Below are 23,589 nucleotides of genomic sequence, written 5' to 3' on the forward strand. Positions count from 1 at the left end.
AACACCCCAGGAGTTAAGTGAAGGAGACAATACCCTGTGTCATTTTCTGCCTGAGACAAGCGGCTTGTTATGACTGAATGCCTAGGTCCCTCTTTCATCCTCTGGCAAAGGTTGCAGCTTGTCGTGAACATGCCCACCAGAGAGTGTAGTTTTTACTGGGTGTAAGCTTTTGAAGGCTGTGTTATAAATAAAGTGCTGACATTCATTAAAACACAGTCTCAGGATTACATGCTTGTTAATTCATTTGAGTCGAGAGTATAAAAAAGTCCTTCCCCAGAAATACCTGTCATCTGAAAAATGCAGAAAATTTCACCTAAAAAACGAAGGGAGTTTCTTTTGTGGCTCAATGGTAACGAAACTGAATAGTAGTATCCATGAGGATTTGGGTTTGATCCCTGGCCTTGCTCAAGATCTGGCAAGGATCTTAAAGGATCTGGCATTGCCATGAGTTTGTGGTGTAGGTCACAGACGAGGCTCAGATCTGGTTTGCTGTGGCTGTGGCACAGGCTGGCAGCTGTAGCTCCGATTCGACCCCTGGCCTTGGAACTTCCATATGCTGTGGGAGCAGCCCTAAAGAACAAAACAAAACAAACAAACAACAACAACAAAAAAAAAAACAAGGAAGAGGTCTAAAGCTTCTTTTAGAGCTTTCCTTTTCCCCAAAAAAACAAACCCTGTAGCATATAGCCAAGTGTTATGTGGAACCCAAATACATAAAATAGATAAAAACAGCTGTGTCAGATGAAAAAAAGAAAAAGGGAAGCTTTCATAGCTAAACATTAAACCATCTTCTTTATTGCTTGGAGTAATGTCCTATCTGTTGAGTTGTCATTTTCCCCAAATAATTTTGTGCTGGTAAAACAATAGATTATGTACTATACAGATGGATCTTGATTTTATGGTTTGCAGTCTTTCTGAAACTATACATCTTGGGCAAATTGGTGAAGCTGGTACTTTCAAGAACAACCCCTCTTCTACCTTTTCTCTTTTTTTCTTTTTAGGGCCACATTCACGACATATGGAGGTTCCAGGCTAGGGGTCAAATCAGAGCTGCAGTTGCTGGCCTACGCCACAGTCACAGCAACTCGAGATCTGAGCTGCATTTACAACCTACACCACCACTCACAGCAACGCCAGATCCTTAACCCACTGAGCAAGGCCAGGGATTGAACTTGCATCCTCATGGATACTAGTCAGATTCGTTTCTGCTGTGCCACAATGGGAATTTCTCTTCTACCTTATCTTAAAGATACTGTATATTTCTTGGTGGAAACTTTTTTTTTTGTACGATGTCTGGCATTTAGCATTATTGCTTTACATTATACTTTGCTTTCTTGGCCACAGTATATAATTACCTGATATAAATAAAAGTATATTTATGTTTCAGAAAGTGGTAAAGTTTAATAAATAATTCTCTAATGGTAAATTTTCAGAGAGATTTTTTTTATACTGGGGTCTTCCTGATGTTTTGACTTCAGGTAAACCAGTCCAATTTCCTTCTCCCACATTTAAACTTCTCAAATGACCTATCCTCTCTAACTGCTATTATTTCCTGCCCTATGCCTATTCTACCCACTAGTCTATTGAAATAGACTCTTCTGTCTTTTTAAGGCATTAACATTCTTTTTCATTCCTTCTGCATTGAAAACTATTATACTGAGATTTATGTAACACTATACTTACTTAGCTCCCCTCCTACTTCTCTGTAAAATCATTTTTTTCTCCTTTAAAAGCTTTTCTTCTTTTGATCTCCTAATTACATGAGGTCTTCATGCTACTGCTTGAGCAAAATAATACCCATATCTAAAATTGCCTCTGGTGCTCCATTATTTATTCCTCCCCAAGATCTATGGAACACCATTCCCACAAGACTATATTAAAAAAAAAAATCAGGAGCCATGGCACTTCTTTTGCCCATACATTTTAGCGATTATAAAATTAAATATTCTCCTTCATTATTTTACTTTCAGAGAGAATAACTGCACAACACAATTCTGGCCATTAAGGCCTAAGCTGAAGCCCGTTGACCCTACACGCTTCTTTCTGCTTTCAGCATGGCCTCGGAGCAAGAACTGCAGCAATGGCTTATGATCTTGAAGAAAGGGCAATGTGAGCTGCAGGGGTATCAGCTTCCATGTTGCAGAGCCCAGAACCGAGGCCAGCAACCTCCTACCTCCTGAGTTCTTGTTACATAAGATGAACAAATCCCTGTTTGTCTGGACCTCCAAATCAGGTGATTTATATTTTGCAGCTGAACCACTCCTAATCAGACATAAAATGCAACAGCGGTTCCCCCTCATCTGTGGGGAATACATTCAAAGACCTTCAGTAGTTGCTGAAAACCGTGGTCAGTATCAAACCCTATATAAACTGTGTTTTTTCCTGTACATACATACCTATGATAATGTTTAATTTATAAATCAGGAACAATAGGAGATTACAATAACTAATAATAAAAAAATACACTGTAATAAATAATAAATACACATTATGGAATGTGGTCTCTTTCTCTCTCTCCCTCTTAGAATATTTTATTCTACAAATCCAGTGCCTTTCCCATCTTAACTGAGCACTCACAATGCACCATGATGGTAACTTTTGTAGTGTGAGGTGAAATAGCAAAACTAGCATAAATTTCTTTTTTCCTCCTTTACATTTTCATGGGGGGGGGAATGATTCATTCTTACCATAGATGTTGACAACTTCAGCATAGGATTTTTCTGCATTCCTTATCACTTTGAGAGCTTCACCTTTTCACTTAAATGAAGCACTTTATGGCTCCTCTCAGGTATCTCTGAATTGCCAGCATCATAACTCTTGCACTTTTGGGCCATTATTAAGTAAAATAAGAGTTCCCTGCAATACACAACAGCTGATCTGATAATGTGGTTGACTACTAAGTGACTAACAGGTGGGATATGCTGGGAAGTTTCACCGCCTGGGTGGGACTGGGAGAATGTTCTCGAGATTTTATCCTGCCACTCAGAAGTTGCTAATTGAAAACTTACAATTTTTTTTTTTTTTTTTTAGGGCTGCACTTGTGGCATGTGGAGTTTCCCAGGCTAGGGGTACAATGGGAGCTACAGCTGCTGGCCTACACCATAGCCACAGTAACTTGGGATCTGAGCCACACCTGCAACCTACACCACAGCTCTTGGCAATGCTTGATCCTTAACTCACTGAACGAGGCCAGTGATTGAACCCGCAATCTCATGATTCCTAGTGGATTCGTTTCCGCTAGACCCCGATGGGAACTCCATCCCTCATATTTGAATACATATATGCCTTTATACAGTTTCATCTCCCATTTATTTCACTTGTTCATTAATTCACATTTATTTATAGAGCAGTTGGCTTGAGAAGAAAGGAACATTCTTTAGCATCAAGAAGGAAGGAAGTGAGAATGTGCAGAGATACAGGATTGATTTTGTATGACTTTTGACAGTTTCTTTCTTTCTTTCTTTCTTTTCTTTTTTTTTTTTTTTTTTTTTTTTTTGTCTTTTTAGGGCTGTACTCATGGCATATGGAGATTCCCAGGCTAGGGGTCGTATTAGAACTATAGCCGCTGGTCTATGCCACAGCCGCAGCAACATAGGATCCGAGCTGCCTCTGCAACCTATACTACAGCTCGCAGCAATGCTCAGTGGGATCCTTAACCCACTGAGCAAAGCCAGGGATCAAGCCTGTGCCCTCGTAGATGCTAATCAGATTTGTTTCCACTAAGCCACTTTGGCAACTTCTATAAATTGTTTATTTATGGAATTTTCTGTTTAAAAATTCCAAACCATGGGTAACTGAAACCTCAGAAAGGAAAACACAGATGGGGGGCACTACTTATAGGATGTTCTTGGAACTCAAAACACATCAGAATATTCAGGGACCCAAGACATACTCAAGAGAAGAAATCTGTTGCATTTTGTTTACTTTATCATCCACTAAGCTCGTTTGTTCAAGGAGCCCTTCTCTTCCTGTATTAACTCTTACTATCTCACGGAAATGCCGTTCCCTACATCCTCATTTTTCAAAGCGTGATCCCTAGAGCAGTAACATCTCCATCACCTGGAAACTTGTTAAACAACTAGGACCTGAGGCCCCACTCCAGAATCATTGTAACAAGATGCCCAGGTGATTTGTATGACATTGACATTTGAGAAGCACTGCTTTGGGAAACACTCTTTAGAGGAGAAAGTGCAACTAACCTTAACATATTTATGTAACCAGTTAGACATCTGTTATTATTGTCCCTTAATGCCTACTTCACTAATAGTCACAATTGGTTCTTGTTGACTGCTTACTTTGTGCAAAGCATTATTCTAAGTAGTTTTCCTGTGTAATCCTCAAAACTCAACCCTATGGGGCACGTACTAGTATAATCTCCATTTTACACATGAGATTACTGAGACTCAGAGAAGTTAAGCAGCCTACCCAAGGTCACACAGCTCTTAAGTGGCAGAATCCTTGATTGAAGGATCACTAAGCCATATTGCCTCTCTCTTTTTTTTTTAATTTTTGTTTTTTGTCTTTTTAGGCCCACATTTGCGGCATATGGAATTCCCAGGTTAGGGGTCAAATTGGAGCTACCCCCGACGGACCACGTCACAGTCACAGCAACTGGGGATCCAAGCTGAGTCTGCGACCTACACCACAGCTCACGGCAATGCCAGATCCTTAACCCACTGAGCAAGGCCAGGGATCAAACCTGTGTCCTCATGGATACTAGCCGGGTTCATTAACCGCTGAGCCACAACCGGAACTCCCCATGCATTTTCATGACTTGGTTACTTTACACAAGGATTTCTTTCTGTCTGCAACGATCTCCCACATAAACCTAGTTAAAAGAGCTCAGCTCAAAAAGTTAGTTCTTCCAGGGAGTTCCCTTGTGGTGCAGCAGACTAAGGATCCAGCGCTGTCACTGCAGCAGCTTGGGTCACTGCAGAACAGGAAGCTTCTCTGATCCCCTCCCCGACCCCAACCCAGGTCAGGTTCCCTGCTATGCACGCCCCAGGCACATATTTTTCCTTCACACTTGTCAATTTTCATAATTATTTGTATTTTTGTAATTACATGGTTAATATAGGTCTTTATCCAAAAATCAGCTTCATGTGGGCTTGCAATGTGTCCTCTGTGTCTGACACATGCCATTTAAAGCTGTGGCATGGGTGCAAAACATCTGAATTTGATTGAACATCAGAAGACTTTGATTTGTGTCCTTGTTCCCCTACTTATTAGCTTTGTAACTTTGAATAGTTACAGCATCTCAGATCCACAAATTCTCGGCTCTGTTAAGTGGGGATAATAATACCTCACAGGATTGGGGAGTTCTCTTGCGGTGCAACAGTTAAGGATCCAGCCTTGTCGCTGTAAAGGCTTGGGTCGCTGCTGTGGCACAGGTTTTGATCCCTGGCCCTTGAACTTCCACATGCTGCCGAGTGCAGCAAAACAACAAAAAACAAAACAAAACAAAACTTCACAGGATTGGAATAAGAATTAAAATGAGGCTTCTGAAAGATGTGTATAATCTACATAAATGCCCTGAAAATATGAGATAGTATTTTATAGTGATCAAGATCCTGAGTTGGTATTTAAGAGTTTAGCTTTGCAGTCAGAGACCTGTGTTCATTTCTAACATAATATTTAGTATCTTTGCAGTTGATTTGGCAATCCATTATTTGCTGGATTTTTCTTATGTATTTTTTAAACTGCATCCATACGTAACATATCTATGCTATGTTATCTCCCCAGTCATGTCTGTACTCTATGCCTTTTATTTTTCATTCACCATAATCTCTTATCACAGACCTTTGCACATGGGAATTCAATAAGTATTAACATTATCTACATTTATTTGGTGACTATCATATATTTGCTGTACTGAAAGTACATTAAGTGATAAAGGCAGTTAAGAACGAAAAGCAGTGCATATAACAATCAACGTAATCACACATGTGAACATTCCAAATTGCTATTTTTCAAATCATTTAAACCAAGATGAGCTGCTGAAATGAAAGCCCATCAGGGACAATTAAACAATATTTGGAATAAAATCATTTGGTCTAATTTTCATAACCACAGATTTCAAAGAATACCACCATCCATGCCAGGTGTGCCAGACAATCCCATTGTCAGTTTTAGCCGTGTAGGGGCCACTGTGGTATAAACCATTCAGGTTTGCAGAGTGACACCTAGTGGGAGGAAAAATAAACACAAACAATCAGACTAGAAAAATATCCTTTGAAAGACTTTTGCTTTGCTAGCAAATGACTGAAAACATTTTAACTATGAATTCTGACATTTTTAGGTAAGGAAATATTAATAAGTTTCCAAAAGCCAAAAGATTTCTACAACATGATCATTTTGCCTTTTTTTTTTTTTTTTTTTTTTTGGACCATGCGCATGGCATGTGGAGGTTCCCAGGTCAGGGATGGAACCTGTGCCACAGCAGTGACAAGTGCTAGATCCTTAACTTGCTGAGCCACTAGGGAACTCAATGTGTTTTTTCAACTGCTAGGCTTTAGTAACTATAACTCAGGGTGAAACCCAGACCATTTGTAGAGTATCAATAAAGAAGCAGTTCTGTTCTTAATAGACTTTAAACCAACAAAAAAAGAAAAACAAGCAAACAAAAACATGACCTTGTAAGCCTGAGCCTTAGCAAGAGTGGTATGGGTTAACAAAGCAAGGTGTGCCATGCTGCTCTCTGTGCCAGCTTCCCTGTATAATTTACGACGGTCCATCTGCTGCCAAGACTTAGCTTTTGTAATTCAAATTCCCTTCCTCCCTTCTTAAAAACCACTACTATACTATATCAATTATTTTAACCTCAAGGGCAAGAAAACAAAACCTAAATCACCATTTAAAGTTTTCCCAGCCATCAACCAATAATCTTTTGTCTTAGTCGTGAGTTAATGTTTTACATATATTGCTCCAACCTAGATAAGTTGATTAGGTTATCGCACATTTTAAAATGTCCCCCTTCTTCCTTGCAATCCATAAATTTTGTTCCTGATATGGATAAACTAAGAGTAGATGATAATCTTCTGGGTACTTTATGAAATTAGTGGGTATATCTTTATTGATATAACCAGTGAAAAGATTATCAAGACATTACAACATAAGGAGACCATTCACAAGGAATAGTTCTGAAAAATCTATGGAAAGCACCTAAATCACTGAATCAAGAAAGTATATAATTTACCCATAAATCCTGAGTAGTTGGCTTGAACCACTTACCAGTCTAGTAATTCTCTCCTGCTGACCATCTTGACAGTCCTAATTTAAACTGATGTAACTAATCAAAACTATGTATGGGAAGTTCCCGTTATAGGCTCAGCAGGTTACAACAGGACTGGTTTCCATGAGAATTCGGGTTCGATCCCTGGCCCTGGAACATTTGCTTGCCATAGGTGTGGCCAAAAAAAGAGAGAGAGAGAAGATACTCTAAATTGAGCCTCCAGAATATATTTTGACATATTTTGTCTTCTGAGAGACAGCTACGCATACTTTTTTACTTGTCCTGTGATTTGAATCCTATTAAGAAACTGACCCTGTTCAATACAGGAAAACTTAGTAATTCTAAGACCAATTTTCCAGCACCTTCCATGTACTAGAACAGCCTGGACTTGAAGCTAGACTGGGAGATGACTGGGGCTTCCTTGGTGAAAAAGTATGTGCTATGAGCACATACAGGAAATGCTACGCCAGCAAAGCGGAGAAGACCTCAACACCTCAGTGATTGGTTTGCTATGTGGAGAAGGAATGCCTTATAGGTGGGTAATACTTATAAAGTGCCAAGAATTCCCATAAATTGGAAGAACTACGGGACAGGATAAAAAAAAAAAAACAAAGAGGAAGAAGGAAGTGGATAACGGAGTTTAAACCACAGTTGCAGCAGGCATGGTAGAAGTAGCTTTGAGCATCTGAAACAATTGACTTTTTTTTTCCCCTTGTCTTTTTAGGGCTGTACCTGTGGCATATGGAGGTTCCCAGGCTAGGGGTCATTTGGAGCTGTAGCCCCTGGCCTACGCCACAGCATAGCAACTCCAGGTCTGAGCCGCATCTGCAACCTACACCACAGCTCACGGCAATGCCAGATCCTCAACCCACTTACCAAGGCCAGGGATTGAACTTGCATCCTCATGGATTCTAGTCAGATTGGTTTCCGCTGAGCCATGACAGGAATTCCCTGGAACAACTGATGTTTTCTCCAGCTTTTCTGATTTTTTTCACTTGCACAGCCTTATTAATCTTTGACTCTAAGGATAATGCCAGCTCTGGGTAGCTCCAGCTACTGAATTGCCTTTCTTTGTTCTCCCTGAATCTCTACCTTTAAAGTCCAGTTGATATATGGACCAGCTGACATTTAGCTGGGTAAGTACATGGTTCTGATCTCCTGGTAACATTAACCAATGTGGATTTTATTTCTGTACATGGAATTCTGTAAGTTCTACATGATAATTCTTACATAATGCTGACTTAGACAAGGGAGAAAAAGGAGGAAGAGAAGGTAATGAGGAGAGTTTTTTCTTTCTTTCTTTTCTTCTTCTTTTTTTTTTTTTTTTTTTTTCTTTTTAGGGCTGCACCCATGGCATATGGAAATTCCCAGGCTGGGGGCCCAATCAGAGCTGTAGCTGCCAGCCTATGCCACAGCCACATCAAGGCTGGATCCTTAACCCACTGAGGGAGGCCAGGGATCAAATCCGCATTCTCATGGATGTGAGTTGGGTTTGTCTCTGCTGAGCCGCCACAGACGGGAACTCCATGAAGATGGTTTTTAAGAGAACAAGAAAATCGCTAGGGAAAAAGCATGATCATCACCTTTGACTGGCTAAGTAGGAAAAATCACTTTGTTTCCCTGTCCCCTCTCACTGCTATATGTGCTGCACTTCCCTTACAAATGACCAAAAATTAAATGGACTCAAACTCGGAAAAAAAGCAAAATCCAGAGGACATGTGTTTTACAACTGCTTAGAGTCAACTTGTCCCAGCACCCTACATATAACCAGCTGTACCTACATAGAATCTACAACTCTAAAATCAGCACGTCACAGTAGCTGATGATGTTCTTAATGAGGATTCTCATGATTTTAGGGGAAATAGACATTTGTGTGGTATACCTCCACTTAATAAGATAGAACATTTTTCTTCTTCTTCTTTTTTTTTTTTTTTTTTTTTTTTTTTTTGTCTTTTTAGGGCAGCACCCTTGGTAGCATATGGAGGTTCCTAGGCTAGGGGTCAAATCGGAGCTGTAGCTGCCAGCCTACACCACAGCCATAGCAACGTCTGATCGGAACCAAGTCTGCGACCTATACCACCGCTCACAGGAATGCCAGATTTTTAACCCACTGAGCGAGGTCAGGGATCGAACCTGCATCCTCATGGATGCTAGTCAGATTCATTTTCTGATGAGCCACACAGGAACTCCAAATAGAGCCTTCCTAAATGCTTTAAAATTACTTATGTAATGGAAAAAAAGTTAAAATTTGGATTGTGGAATTTTAATGATTCGTCCTCAATTACACAGAAAACTTGGCACTCCAGAAATACTAAAGATTTTGCGATGGAAAGTGGAAATGTCCAGATATTTTGAGACGACCCTTGTCTTCTAAAGAGAAAAGAAGATGTTCAAAGGTCACACACTGCCTTACAGTTCGTGAGCATCTGTTTTGCAGACATAGAAGGCTTGCTGAGTTATTTTTAAGGAAGACTTTAAATTTTCTATTCCTGCCTTAACTTTGTGATGACAAGAAAGGAAACTGTCTGGAAACCATGATGGGTGGGGAACAGTTAAAAGAGTGAGGAATATTTGGCCTAGAGAAGAGAAAATATTGAGGAATCCTATAAATATCTTCGTATCCAGGGCCTGAAAATTTATGTTGAAAAGGAATACAACTACTTTGTAGCTATAGAAGAAAAAAATGGGCAAGGTAATAAAAAGGCAGATTTCAGGTTAATAAAAGGCAAAACAGTACAACCAGAACGAAATGAGCTTGCTGATAAAGTAACATTAAAATATTCAATCAGAAGGTGGAATTAGGTTTCAGCAATGTTGTATAGGAACTTTATGCATTGGGAGGAGCTTGGGTTCAATGATTAATAAAAGTCACAGTAATTGAAAAATAGTATTACATAGAAAAAGTTATAATAACATGGCTATTTCATATGACAGAAGAAGGTAAAGGGCTACTTCATTCTCAGAATGTAGTTAAGAGGTTATTAAAATGCTCTAGGAGTTCCCTGGTGGCTCAGCAGGTTAAGGATCTGGTATTGCCACCACTATGACTCAGGTTGCTGCTGTGGCTCAGGTTTGATTCCTGGTCCAGGAACTTTTACATGCTGCTGGTGCAGCCAAAAGAAAAAAAAAAAGAAAATGCTCTTTATTTCTTTGTACCAATTTATGATAACTCACTCATAATTCAGCCTGCAAACAGTCTTTGTAAAAGCAGTAATTTTATTTATTTCTATGACATATCCTTCAAGCTTTACTAATGTACACAATGAACAAATCCTCAAAACTACTTCATCACTGAAGAATTCTAATAAGGATGATTACCTAATAATACCAGTATTACACAGAAGACCATTATGTCATATGTTATAATTAATGCCCACCAGTGAGATATCATCAATGCCATTACAACCATGTTTGTAAAATGTCAAACCTGTTAAACCACCAGCCAGACAGATCCTCTTTCGCACAGTTCCCTTCGTAGTTGTCATTATCTCTGTCCCATGTGCTGAATTTCATTCTCTGGTGACTACCCCACCATTGTACCTCAGGATGAAAATTCCCTGCAAGGGAGTCTCCAGCTGTTCCAGAATATTCCCCAATATGCAAATCATAGGAATTCTAAAGGGAAAGAGGTAACTTTCATTATCAGTTGTCACAGTTTTTAAAACAGTTTTATTTAATAAACAAAGGAGTAAGTTCTATTGCTTTTTTTTTTTCCCACTGACTTCAGCTTTTATATTTTATGTTTTATGCATTAATCCATGGTGCTCATTATTTGAAAATGTTAGTACCTTTTCATCTCCAACTTTGAAATTTTTATATTGTGCATAACGGTTATTTTTTTCAAAATCTGCAAGGTCAATTTTTAAGGTGTAGTCTCCTAGAAAAAAAAAAACAACAACAAGAAACTGTACGGTTTTTTGTTTTGTTTTGAATGTGCGAGACGATATTAACTTACTGAGGCTTAAAAACAATCTGTGGCTCTATTTTACTTAGACCATTTCATTCTGCCGGGAGTCAGTTTTCTAAGACTAAAGGGTGACTCCATTGTATTGACAACATGAACGTTTTACCATGTAGTTTTACTTGAAAAAAAAAAATTAGGGACACAAGAGTAAAGGTAGAAAACTTCTACTAGATCTATCATAGAGAAAAGCCAGTGTAATTCACTTGGCGAAGAATAGCAGAAAGCAAGGCATTATTTGTAGATTAAGAAATCTAACAATGAAAGAATAGAAGTTGTAAGAAGTTTAAAAGTTTATCCTCTTTTTCTAATTTTTGTAAGAATGTTGATCTTAAATACAAATAATGACTGAAATAATGGATATTGGCAAGTAATGATCATCGTCATTGTTCCATCATTTGCAAAAAACAAAGACTATTAGTTTTTCAGAAACAGAACTATTGTCAGGAACATAAAAAGTTATCAATCAAATTAACTGTTAGAGAATATGTATTCAATTTTCCTACTTTGATAAATAAAATTTCACAGTGACCTGTAAGATCAGGTTTGAACTTAAAGTCTTAGCTTTCTCCAGGTTCTAAGCTGGAACAGAGAGGCCTATTGGGCAGGCCTGGCCTGTGGTCTGCCTCCCTTCTCTTCCCACCCCTATCTCCATCACCCACAGCAAGGGGCCGTGCCCACACTTGTGGATATTCCAGGCTGCACACCCAAGATCTGCTTACACTCACAATAAAATTATTCCTTCACCTCCCCTCAGTCTAAGGGGTGAACACACTAGCTGCACAATTTTCCCACAGGGCAGAGATGAAGAAGAAGCAGGAATAGGTCCTAGAAATAAGTCCAAGGCTTCCTGGGCAGGGAATGCTGGATTCCCATCACTAGGGAGAGGTGTGGGCTCCTACTGGCCTTGACACTTTGGCCCCACGGATTCCTTGCCTTTTGGCACTCTAATGTGGAGCTCCAAGGAAGAGACCCCTTTAATCTGATCAAAAGTTAGTAAAGGATGTGTGAGCTAAGACTGTGAAGTGGATGGGAATAGTAGCATAGGCTAAGTCAACACTCCTAAAAAGTATTTTGTAGCATAGAAGAGATTCAAACTCTTAAGTAACCATGTAAATATCTTTCTGGTCAATGAGTAAATGAAAATGCAATTACAGGATTACAGGCCATTTCTTTCTTTTTTTCTTTTTTTGTCTTTTCAGGGCTGCACCTGCAGCATTTGGAAGTTCCCAGGCTAGGGGTTGAATTGGAGCTGCAGCTGCCGGCCTACATCACAGCCACAGCAATGCCAGGTCTGAGTCACATCTGCCACCTACACCAAAGCTCACAGCAATGCTGAATCTTTAACCCGGAGCGAAGCCAGGGATCAAACCCCCATCCTCATGGATACTAGTCAGGTTCTTAACCCACTGAGCCATGATGGGAACTCCCTAGTGAAAAACATTTTAGTGGTTTTGTTTTTTGTTTGTTTTTTTTTTTTTACTGTATTTCAAGTGAATTTGATAGCAGGCAAACCTTACCTTGTGTGGTCAGTACATGAAGATTTCTATTACCCAGCCAATATTCACCATTTTTTTGGACAAAATTTCCAAAGCCATTTTCATAGTCATTCCAATTTCTAAAAAATGTAAAGTGAAACCTGACTTGAGCAAAATCCAAAGGGACTTCTGCAGTACCCAAGGTGGACATCCCCTGTCCCCAATATTTTCTTGGTTAGTTAATGTACCTTCATTATTCTTATGTAGAGAGAGTGAAATTCTAATTAATAGACACCAGGATATACATATATATATATATACATATATATATATACATATATATATATATATATTTTTTTTTTTTTTGCTTTTTAGGCCCCCACCTGCGACATATGGAGGTTCCCAGGCTAGAGGTCAAATTGGAGCTGTAGCCACCAGCCTACAACACAGCCACAGCAACTTGGGATCCAAGGCACCACAGCTTAGGGCAATGCCAGATCCTTAATCCATTGATCGAGGCCAGGCATCAAACCCACAACCTCATGGATCCCCTTAGTCGGGTTCTTTAACACTGAGCCACAGTGGGAACTCCCAGGATATAATTCTTTAATTATATAATTCTTAGCTTATTGTACACCTCACATTTCCTACTCTAAATCCTTGTCATAATTAGCACACCTGTTAAAATTCTCGCTGCCATCAGATCGTCTCTGAATTACAGTCCATCCTCCTCCATCAGACATGTCACAATAAACAGAGAATTCTGCTGGGCTCTGGAGAGGTTTGATTTTGTAAAATCCACTCTGCTTGAAACCATCATTGAAAATCTCTGAACAATCTGCAAAACAACAAAATGTAATATTCTTATGTGTCTTTTTCTTTTCTTTTCTTTTCTTTCTTTCTTTCTTTCTTTCTTTCTTTCTTTCTTTCTTTTTTTTTTTTTGCAACTTGGAATCAAAATTAAAAAAAAAAAATCACAAGAAGTAGGTTTAGGCACCCAGTCAAGCCCAGAAAGGGGGTCGATCAAGGAAAAGACCAAAAACCCATGAATCAGTGTCACACAGAATGAACCTAGGAAGGCCTGAATTCATCAGGTGGGGATGGGACAAAGGGTCAGTGTAGAATGAAATGAGCTGAGGGCAAAACTCCCACCCACTGGGCAGAAAAGAACCTGGAAAGGGACCAATTCAAGATGCACAAAAATGCAGATCTGCCAGCAAGGGTGGACATCTCCACTGGCCCCCAGTTCACCTCCCCTCCAGGCAGCGGCATCCAGGGTGGTTTTTAACTATCATTGGATGTCTGGCCAGCCCCCTCTACCCCCTGCAGTCCAGCAGCTCCAGAGACATGCTCTTTGAAATATGTTCTAGGATCAAAAATGAAACCTGGAGGGTATCTGACCCTCATCCAATATAGACTCATGTTTACCTCAGAGAGGACAGTATATCAGAAGTCAAGGGGAGTTCCCATCATGGCTCAGTTGGGAACTGGTTAATGACCCCGACTAGCATCCATGAGGTTGCCGGTTCAATCCCTGGCCCCACTCCGTGGGTTAAGGATCTAGCGTTGCCATGAGCTATGGTGTAGGTTGCAGACGTGGCTCAGATCCTGAGTTGCTATGGCTGTAGTGTAGACTGGCAGCTGTGGCTCCAACTGGACCCCTAGCCTGGGAACCTCCATATGCTGTGGGTGCAGCCCTAAAAAGATAAATAAATAAATAAATAAATAAATAAATAAATAAATAAATAAAATAAAGAAGAAGTGAGGGGACCCTCCTGGGAGGACTTAAGGTCAGATTCACAGGGAGAGTCCCCAGAGGGGATGGAAGCTGGTGGAAGCTGGGGTTATCTTGGGATAATGGGTCCCCAAAGGGCAGGGCTCAAGGAAAAGTCAAATCATTTGAAAACATACTATCTGAAAGAAATCCTGAGCTCTGCCTGCCTGACATGACCAAAACTAAAGCAAGGAGAAAGTCCTAGGCCCTGATGGGACGCTGTCCACTGGAAGAATGATTCACTCCTAGCAATCCAGGAGACCTCAGGACCCCAATAGCCCACATCCCAGTGGAGTCAATAAAGCAGGTGTGAACTCTGCTTGGCTATGCAGACAGCATGGCACCCACTACCTGACTTGCTTCCAAGTCTCTTCCCATCCCAGGAAGGATCCAAGAAAAGATTTCAAAATATGTCTCTTTTTGTAAAATCATCATCCTAACAACTTGGCTGAGCAGGTACAGCTGGTGGCATTGAGGCACCCAATGGTCTCTGGGCTGCAGATCAGCTGCAAAGGCCCTTGGGCCACTGGCCTGACCATCCAAAGATTAAGAGGTGGCAATTTCAAGGTCACATGTTAGAAGAGTCCCAACTTGACCACAGTTTCTGGTAGAACTTGATGTCCTCAGAAGGGGGCCTAAATTTTATAGAGTGGCCCAAAGGATGGGTGATGCCATCGATGTGGGTAAGGCTATTGAAGTGGAGGCCACTGATAGCACTGAGGAAGAAGAGGACAGAGGCAGCGAACTGGCTCCAGAAGGTCAGAGTGAGGCCAATAAGCATGACCTGGTTCCTGAGAAGGATCAGGAAGCTCAGGAGTCCCCTGAAGGAGAGGATGAAAGAGACAAAGAGGAGGACGGAGCCCATGGCCCACTTGTGCTATGAGTGGAGGTGCTTATACATCTGGGACACCATGAGGAGGACCAGGCCAAAGACGGCAACCGCCATGGCCAAGGTGGCCATGCTGTGGGCCAGGGCCATGCCCCAGGCCAGCCCGGGCACGTGGGCCTGACTCACTGAGGCAGTGCAGTGCAGTCTGGTTGGAGGTCATGCAGAAATGCCACAACCCAAACTGGCAGTCCTCGGCCAGGAGCCAGTGGCCATCACAGGTGGAGATGGAGGAGAGGATCACGGACTGGGAGGCACACAGGATGATGAGGGTCCAGATGAAGGACTCACAGGAGGACTGGCAGGGCCTGCTTTGGGCGAGCAGCCTCTGGGCCTGCACATCAAGGGCGCTCATGCTTCACAGGGCTGGGCCACAGGCTCCTGCCTGGTTCCTTCATGCTTCTTCTGTATCTTTTTCTTTTTAAAGGGAGACTCTGAACAAGATTACTCAATACTAATGGAGACAGATAAACCCATGATTGTAGATAATCAGCTTTTTAAAACTGCATCTTTACATTTTCCAGTGGATATTAGGAAATTTTTATTTCTTTTTTATTTTTATTTTTGTCTTTTGTCCACTTAGGGCCACACCTGCAGCATATGGAGGTTCCCAGGCTAGAGGTCTAATCAGAGCTGGAGCCACTGGCCTACACCAGAACCACAGCAAAGCAGGATCCAAGCCACGTCTGGGACCTACACCACAGCTCACAGCAATGCCGGATCCTTAACCCACTGAGCAAGGCCAGGTATTGAACCCTTAACCTCATGGTTTCTAGTCAGATTTGTTTCTGCTGCACCAGGACGGGAACTCTGGGAAATTTTTATTTCTTATCCTTGTATTTAATTATCATCTGACTCCTTGATATGACCATGGGAGGAAAAAAGAGTGAAATAGGTATCCAGTTTCTCTCTTTTTTTTTTAGCCACATCCACGGCTGTGGAAGTTACCAGATTGAATCCATACCACAGCAGTAAACAGCCACAGCATTGACAATGCCAGATCCTTAACCACAAGGCCACCAGGGAACTTCTCATTTCTGATTTTTAGAGAAACCAATTTTAAAACATACATATTTCAGTTAATCATAGTATATTTCACTAGAACTGACAGCTTTATCAGATGGAATACTGGAACTTTGCTATGAAGCTAAGATGAAAGTAGAAATATAACACCAAATAAATAATTTAATGTGGATTATTTTAGAGCATTAAAAATCCTTCTGAACATCTGGAAATGAACTCAAAATAGTAATCTTCTTGTTAGATTCTTATGACCTCCTAGTCTCACCAGACTTTTTCCTAACCCGCTGAAATTTCCAACAGTCCATGCATTCTCTGATTTTTTTTGCTAAAGTTGCAAGCTTATACAATTTTGTCCCCGCAGTCTGCTTTGCCATGGTATTTCCTTGACCACTGAAGCAAACATAGCTACCAATTTGCCACTAAAAAGTAGTATCTGTTTCTTAAACCGCTGGAAGGTGGGGGAAATTAATATTCACTGGGGCTTATCTAAGCTGATCTCTACTGACTTAGAGAATAGAGCAAGTATGGACTCACTGTTGCTTAGATGCCCAGGGTGTTATGTTTTTCAGGGTGGTTGAATTAGTGGCTACTTTAAAGAGATAGTTTCAGGGATACTCAGTCACATACTTTTGACTACAAACACTGAAATTTAACCCTTATCAAACCCTTTCAAATTTTACCCTTATCATTTTGTTCACTTCTGTCCTTTTTTTTTTTTTTTTTTTTTTTTTTTGTCTTTTTATGGTTGCTCCCCCGGCATATGGCGGTTCCCAGGCTAGGGGTCAATTCAGAGCTACAGCCACTGGCCTATACCACAGCCACAGCAACACAGGATCCGAACTGAGTCTGCAACCTACACCACAGCTCACAGTGACGTCGGATCCTTAACCCACTGAGTGAGGCCAGGGATCAAACCTGTGTCTTCATGGATGCTAGTCAGACTCATTTCTGCTGACCCACGATGGGAACTCTCACTTCCATCCTTTTTTTTAAAAATATTTTCTACAATTCTGTAACTATGTATGGTGATGAATGTTCATCAGACTTACCATAGTGATCATTTCACAATACTTATAAATATCAAATCATTATGTTGTACACCAGGAACTAATTGAATGTTGTATGTTCAATTATACCTAATAAAATTTTTCTCTTTCTGACTGGATAATTCCATTCTCTTAGCATACTCTTAAGTTCTTTCATAATTTTCATTGTTTTGATGCCAAATTGTCTATTTTTTTTTTTTCTTTTTTGCCGCCCCCATGGCATATGGCAGTTCCCAGGCCAGGGATCAAATCTGAGCTGGAGCTTTGACCTATGCCGCAGCTGCAGCAATGCTGGATCCATAACCCACTGCCCCAAGGGTTGGGGAGGAACCAGTACCTCTGCAGAGACAAGCCAGATCATTAACCCACTGCGCCACAGTGGGAACTCCTGATGCCAAATTGTCTACAAAAATTGTATTACAAATAAAACATACTTCACTTTAAATGGATTGAATAGTCACTAGGAGTCCATAAAAAAAGAGGCTAAAAAACACTAGTCATTTCTAAAATGCTTTCCAGATTGAGACCAATCACATAGTAATGCTTTGGTGAGATGTTCATCCTTATAATGATTTAGGCTTTATTCATGTATTTATTTTTGAGACTCAGAAGCCCAAATGTTCTTTATACACACTGGATTATTTTTTTAAAAAAACTGTTTTGGCAGTTAAGTAAGAAAAATAATGGGAAGTGATTATCTAAAATTAGTCCAATGTTGTTCATAAGTTTACATCTTGTGGCCAAGTATATTGTATAACATTTTTCATTAAAGCAAGCGGATTTTAACCTTTTTAGGAAAGGGGCTCTTTGCTTGCATTTAACCACCTACCAAAGGACTGAACAGTAAAGACTCACAAGGTTCAGAATATTTTCCAGGCAAACATGGAAATGATTAGCTATAATATTTGCCTCTGGAAAACGCTGTGAATATGGAGTTTTCAGCCAACATTTTCTATTTGTTTTTATTTTATGCCAACTCTGAGTTTTTTTAAGTATTTTTTTTTCTTCCCAGAGGAAAATGCTGAACAAACTTAAGATCCAAAGGAAAGCTTTCAACTGAAAAAACAAAACAAAACTCCAGGAAATAAACATTTAAAAAGTGCCAGTAGCTCAATTTCTTACAGCAAACAAGTTAAGGAGCCCACATTGGGGAAATGTGACTTATACTGTGATAGAAAGTCCAAGCAATGTAGGGTTTAAAATATTAACTAGATATTTAAAACTATGATTTTCAAAATGTTTTGACCCACTCAACCCCCCAGAGAATAGATAGGAGAGGGGCAGGGTTAGAGAGCTCTGTGTTCATGGATGTTTAAAAAAAAAAAAAAAAAAGAATTTTTAGATACTTACATAATGCTAGAATGAAGTCAGGGCTTCCTGTCCCCTGTTTGACAAACATTGTGTTAAACTGGGTGAGGTGAATACTTACTCTGATCTTGCAGAAAGCAAACCGTGTTGGAGGGCTGAATGTTGAGGCTACGTAAAGTGAGATGACGGTTTGCCAACTTTGCTTTCTCCTGTTGTCTCAGAATGGTGGCTGAGCCTAAAGCTGAGAACCAAAGGCACTAAGTGCCCCTCCCCCCCATTCTAAACTCAAAGAAAGGCCAGCCTGAGCTCAGCCATGACGCCACAGAGCATGCTGGGAAATGCTAGAACTGGCCCTACCACTGCCGTCCTTATCCCCAGGCAACATAAGATGAAACGTAAGAGGAGAGACTGGAAGTTGCAACGTTCTTGTAGGGTAGGGTAGCTGGGCTCTCTCCTCTGAAAACAAGGGAAAGAAGATATAATAAGGTAGACAGGTATCTGATAATCATCTAGCTAAATGCTAAATGCTTTAGAAACCATGTTACATGCTTTAATTCATTTGATCTTAACAACAAAGAAACAGATATTCTTTTTTGGGCCACACCTGTGGCATACGGAGGTTCCCCGGCTGGGGTGGCATTGGAGCTATAGCCGCCAGCCTACACCACAGCCACAGCAACATCAGATCCAAGCCACATCTGCAGCCTACACCACATCTCACAGCAATGCCGGATCCTTAACCCACTGAGCGAGGCCAGGGATCGAACCTGCAACCTCATGGTTCCTGGTGGGATTTGTTTCTGCTGCACCACAACAGTAATTCCCACACTGATATTTAAGCCATCTATTGTCATGGTGTCCTATTAAACTATAGAAACTCTCAGATACTTTGCATTGCTCTTAAATGTCCTCTGCAGAGATAATCAAGAGAAAAAGCTCAAATAGGTAGAAGGCATTTAAATTTGGTATGCTTCATGATGCTCGTTACTGAAACAGGAAAAGTTCTTTAGCAAACCTGATCAAGTAACTAGCACCAAACATCACTGCACGCAGGTATAGGATGTAAGTTATTGAAACATTTAAGAAAAATAAATTCTGACCTGCGTATTGCCTCTTGCCTCCAAGGTCAATGACACTATTCTCTTCTCCTTTATCGAGGAACTGGATTTCCTTCTCTTGCAAAAGCTGCAAGATCTTGACCTTCTGCTGTTTGACCCGGGTCTCAAGCAGGTGCACCTGGGCTCTGAGCCGTGCCTGCTCCCGGAGGCAGTCCTCCTCGAGGGCCTGTAAAGTAATGCACATCTCATTCTCATGGAGAGCACGCAAGTTGGCTACATTAATGATTCAACTTTGTCCCCAATCCCTCTTTCAGAGTAGTATTCTAACCAGAAAGTGGTTTGGAGGTTATAATACTGTTTGTTATTTGAAGAATAAGAAACTCTGGCTTATGGTAAAGTGCTCAAACTAAAAAATGATATAAAATAATCTGAAAGACTATACTAAGAGCTTTAGAGTGGCTGTCTCATTTGCTCCTCCTAACGAGTCCATGAGGTAGGAATGGGCTCAGCTTTGGGGAAACTTTCTCAAAAATTCTCAGCAGGCAAGAAGAATCAGAATTCATATCTAGTTCAAGGTCCCTACTTTTAGTCTCAGCAGTTTTCTGAGTTAGTTTTCTTAAAAGGAAAGTGCTTTACAGCATCACTACCTATCATCAGTGCGTCCGTCTCTAAAAGGAACGAGGCGTTTGAATGACTTTTTGGTATTAATATGTTTTAAAAATATACTTGAATGCTTACAACCTGATGGCACATGGTCATCTTTATAAGGAATGCTACTGTACACCCTCGTATCCCCGAGTATCTTACCCACTCACCTGCTACAGGAAATTCTACTGGACTCACTCTAACTTTGGACTTATTGTTGTTCCCTCAATTACTTCAAAAGGGGATGGAGAAGCCTGAGCTTTTCAGATAAATCATTTACTTTCTCTGAAAAGGCAAAAGTGACCCAAGAATAAATATTGCACCTGTCAGAGTTTATCAGTTCCTTTTTTTTTTTTTTTTTTTTTTTTTTTTTTTTTTTTTTTTTTTTTTAGGGCATATGGAAGTTCCCACGCTAGGGGTCGAATCAGAGCTGCAGCTGCTGGCCTACACCACAGCCACAGCAACACCAAATCCAAGCTTCTGCTGTATCTGCGACCTACACTGCAGCTCACAGCAATGCCGAATCCTTAAGCCACTAAACGAGGCCAGGGATTGAACCCACATCTTCATGGATACTAGTCATACTCACTACCACTGAGCCACAATGGGAACTTCTATCAGCTCCTTTCTAAAGTGACATCTGACTGAGCAGATCTCTCCAGGGATAAAACAAATGTGGTGAGCTGGGAAGGGGAATTACAGAGGTGGGTCTCCTGGAAACAACTCCTGAGACCAAGAAACTATGATAAAGGCTCTGAAGTATTCAATGCTGGGATAATTCCTAGAGGCTAGTGAAAGAAAAAAAAGGACAAAACTCAAACTCTTGCCATTTTCCCACGATTACCTTGACAATTCTATTTGTAGTTCTTATCATGGTCTCCTGTGATAAGTGCGAATGTTTACTGAGAAATTATGAATTTCATTTGCAATTGCCTCACACTACTTTTTTTTTTTTTTTTTTTTGCTTTTTTTTTTTTAGGGCCGCACCTGCGGCGTATGGAGGTTCCCAGGCTAGGGGTCGAATCAGAGCTACAGTTGCTGGCCACTGCCACAGCCACAGCAACGTGGGATCTGAGCCATGTCTGCAACCTACACCACAGCTCACGGCAACGCCAGATCCTTAACCCACTGAGCGAGGCCAGGGGTCGAACCCACAACCTCGTTTTCCTAGTCGGATTCGCTTCCGCTGCACCATGACAGGAACTCCTCATACTACTTTTACATGCAAAATTTTCTATAATTGGTATCTGATTACAGTCAGATATATATCCCAATTAATATTTAAATAACTTCCTGTTCTATGTTTCTGTGTTACCTTCTATTCATTCCATAAATCTGAGGACCTCCTGTATGTGATTGCTAGGCAATGGGTACAGCATCATGAGATATTTTATTTGGGGCAAAGGAAAGAGGTACACTGCCTTCCTATGAAGGACTATAATGTAAATACAGAAATTCAACTTCAAAACTGAAAGTCATAGAGCAAGAGAATGGAGAAGTGATACCAAAGGCCTTTCCTCTCCCATCTCCAGGTCCAAGTCATGCAGTCTCTCCTCGCTCTTTCTTTAAGACTATTTCTTTCGGAGTTCCCATCGTGGTACAGTGGTCAATGAATCCGACTAGGAACCATGAGGTTGCGGATTCGGTCCCTGCCCCTGCTCAGTGGGTTAAGGATCCGGCGTTGCCGTGAGCTGTGGTGTAGGTTGCAGACGCGGCTCGGATCCCGTGTTGCTGTGGCTCTGGCGTAGGCCGGTGGCTACAGCTCCGATTAGACCCCTAGCCTGGGAACCTCCATATGCTGTGGGAGCGGCCCAAGAAATAGCAAAAAGACAAAAAAAAAAAAAAAAAAAAAAAAAAGAAAGACTATTTCTTTCTTTCTGTCTGTCTGTCTGTCTTTTTTTTTTTTTTTTTTTTTTTTTTTTTTTTGCTTTTTAGGGCCACACATATGGAATCCCCAGGCTAGGGGTTGAATCAGAGCTGCAGCTGTCGGCTTACATCATAGCCACGGCAATGCAGGATCCGAGCCATGTCTGGGACCTACACTACAGCTCACAGCAACACTGGATCTTTAACCCACTGAATGAGGCTAGGGATGGAAACCGAATCCTCACGGATACTAGTTGGATTCATTTCTGCTGCCGAAACAAGAACTTCCTCTCTAGGACTATTTCTTATTTGCTCTCGGTACTCTCTCCTCACCATCCCTTGATCTATCCTGCCTGAATGAGTTATTTGCTTAGCCACCTTAAAACCAAAAAAAAAAAAAAGTAAGGTAAAAAATCAGTCAACCACTTAGTAAGTGCCTTTATGTGACAGGTGCTTCCTCAAACCTTTTTCATTTTTCCCTCCTCGTTTTTTCAGTGAGAAGTTACTATAGATTTTCCACAAAATAAAACCCAGATCAAAGCAGGGATTAAAAACACAATAGTTTTTGTAATGAGCTTACCCAGCTTTCCCTGACCATTACTAGAGCAGTGGTGAGGAGGATGAAACTGAACGTCTTTGCCATTTTTCCCATTGAAGGAACTGCAAGAATAAAAAGAATTTCATAAATTTACTATAAATTTTTCATGAGACAGAGCTGGCTTTAGGTTCAAGTTGATCCAGGAAGCAGTTCTAGGCCATGTATAATCAAAGCATCACCAAAGAAATTCTCCTGGACTGTCCCAGGCTTTCTTCCACAGAAGGATGCTCACTGTTGACTTGTATTGAATTGAAGAAGTTTGATGTAAAAATAGAGGTGGAACCCTGGCTCTTTGGAGTGTGGAAAAGGCAAAATCTCTTTACGCACAAAGACCTGACTCCATATTTTGGCCAGCCACTTCCTAGTTGTGTGACTTTAGGCAACAAAATGCTCCTGATCTGTAAAATGGACATCATAATTCTTACCTTATAGGAATGTGGCCATTTTGATGTAATATTTTCAGACACTTTGGCATATAAGTGCTAAATGAAGAGTAACTCATTTTGTTTACGAAAGACTTTTTAATTTTGAAAAAAGGAACAAAGAAAGAAGTTACAACAAATAGGAGGTGATATGCATTGTTTTTCTCAATGTCTTACGTATAAGCAAGTTACCAAGATAATATAAAACTTTACGCTTTCGGGAGTTCCCGTCATGGCTCAGTGATTAATGAATCCAACTAGGAACCATGAGGTTACGGGTTGGATCCCTGCCC

At 40.7% G+C, this 23,589-nt stretch overlaps 1 protein-coding gene and 1 pseudogene across 2 annotated transcripts in view; both read right to left on the reverse strand.

Annotated features, from left to right (window-relative positions):
* Positions 3,312-23,589, reverse strand: part of FGL1 (fibrinogen like 1) — a 49,504-nt gene continuing 29,226 nt past the window's right edge. Inside the window, exons 2-8 of one of the 2 annotated variants that reach the window (XM_021077952.1) lie at positions 22,857-22,936; positions 19,808-19,991; positions 13,349-13,508; positions 12,713-12,810; positions 11,020-11,108; positions 10,659-10,846; positions 3,312-6,182 (exon numbers count right to left, since the gene is read on the reverse strand). In XM_021077952.1, the coding sequence (XP_020933611.1) occupies positions 6,023-6,182; positions 10,659-10,846; positions 11,020-11,108; positions 12,713-12,810; positions 13,349-13,508; positions 19,808-19,991; positions 22,857-22,928 (951 nt within the window). In that variant the 5' untranslated portion in view covers positions 22,929-22,936 and the 3' untranslated portion in view covers positions 3,312-6,022. The remainder of the gene's footprint in view (positions 6,183-10,658; positions 10,847-11,019; positions 11,109-12,712; positions 12,811-13,348; positions 13,509-19,807; positions 19,992-22,856; positions 22,937-23,589) is intronic. The other variant, XM_021077953.1, reaches the window with a different exon arrangement.
* On the reverse strand, positions 13,515-15,937 carry LOC110257440 (annotated as a pseudogene).

This window comes from Sus scrofa, chromosome 17 (assembly GCF_000003025.6).
Source record: "Sus scrofa isolate TJ Tabasco breed Duroc chromosome 17, Sscrofa11.1, whole genome shotgun sequence".
NCBI classification, from domain to species: Eukaryota; Metazoa; Chordata; class Mammalia; order Artiodactyla; family Suidae; genus Sus; species Sus scrofa.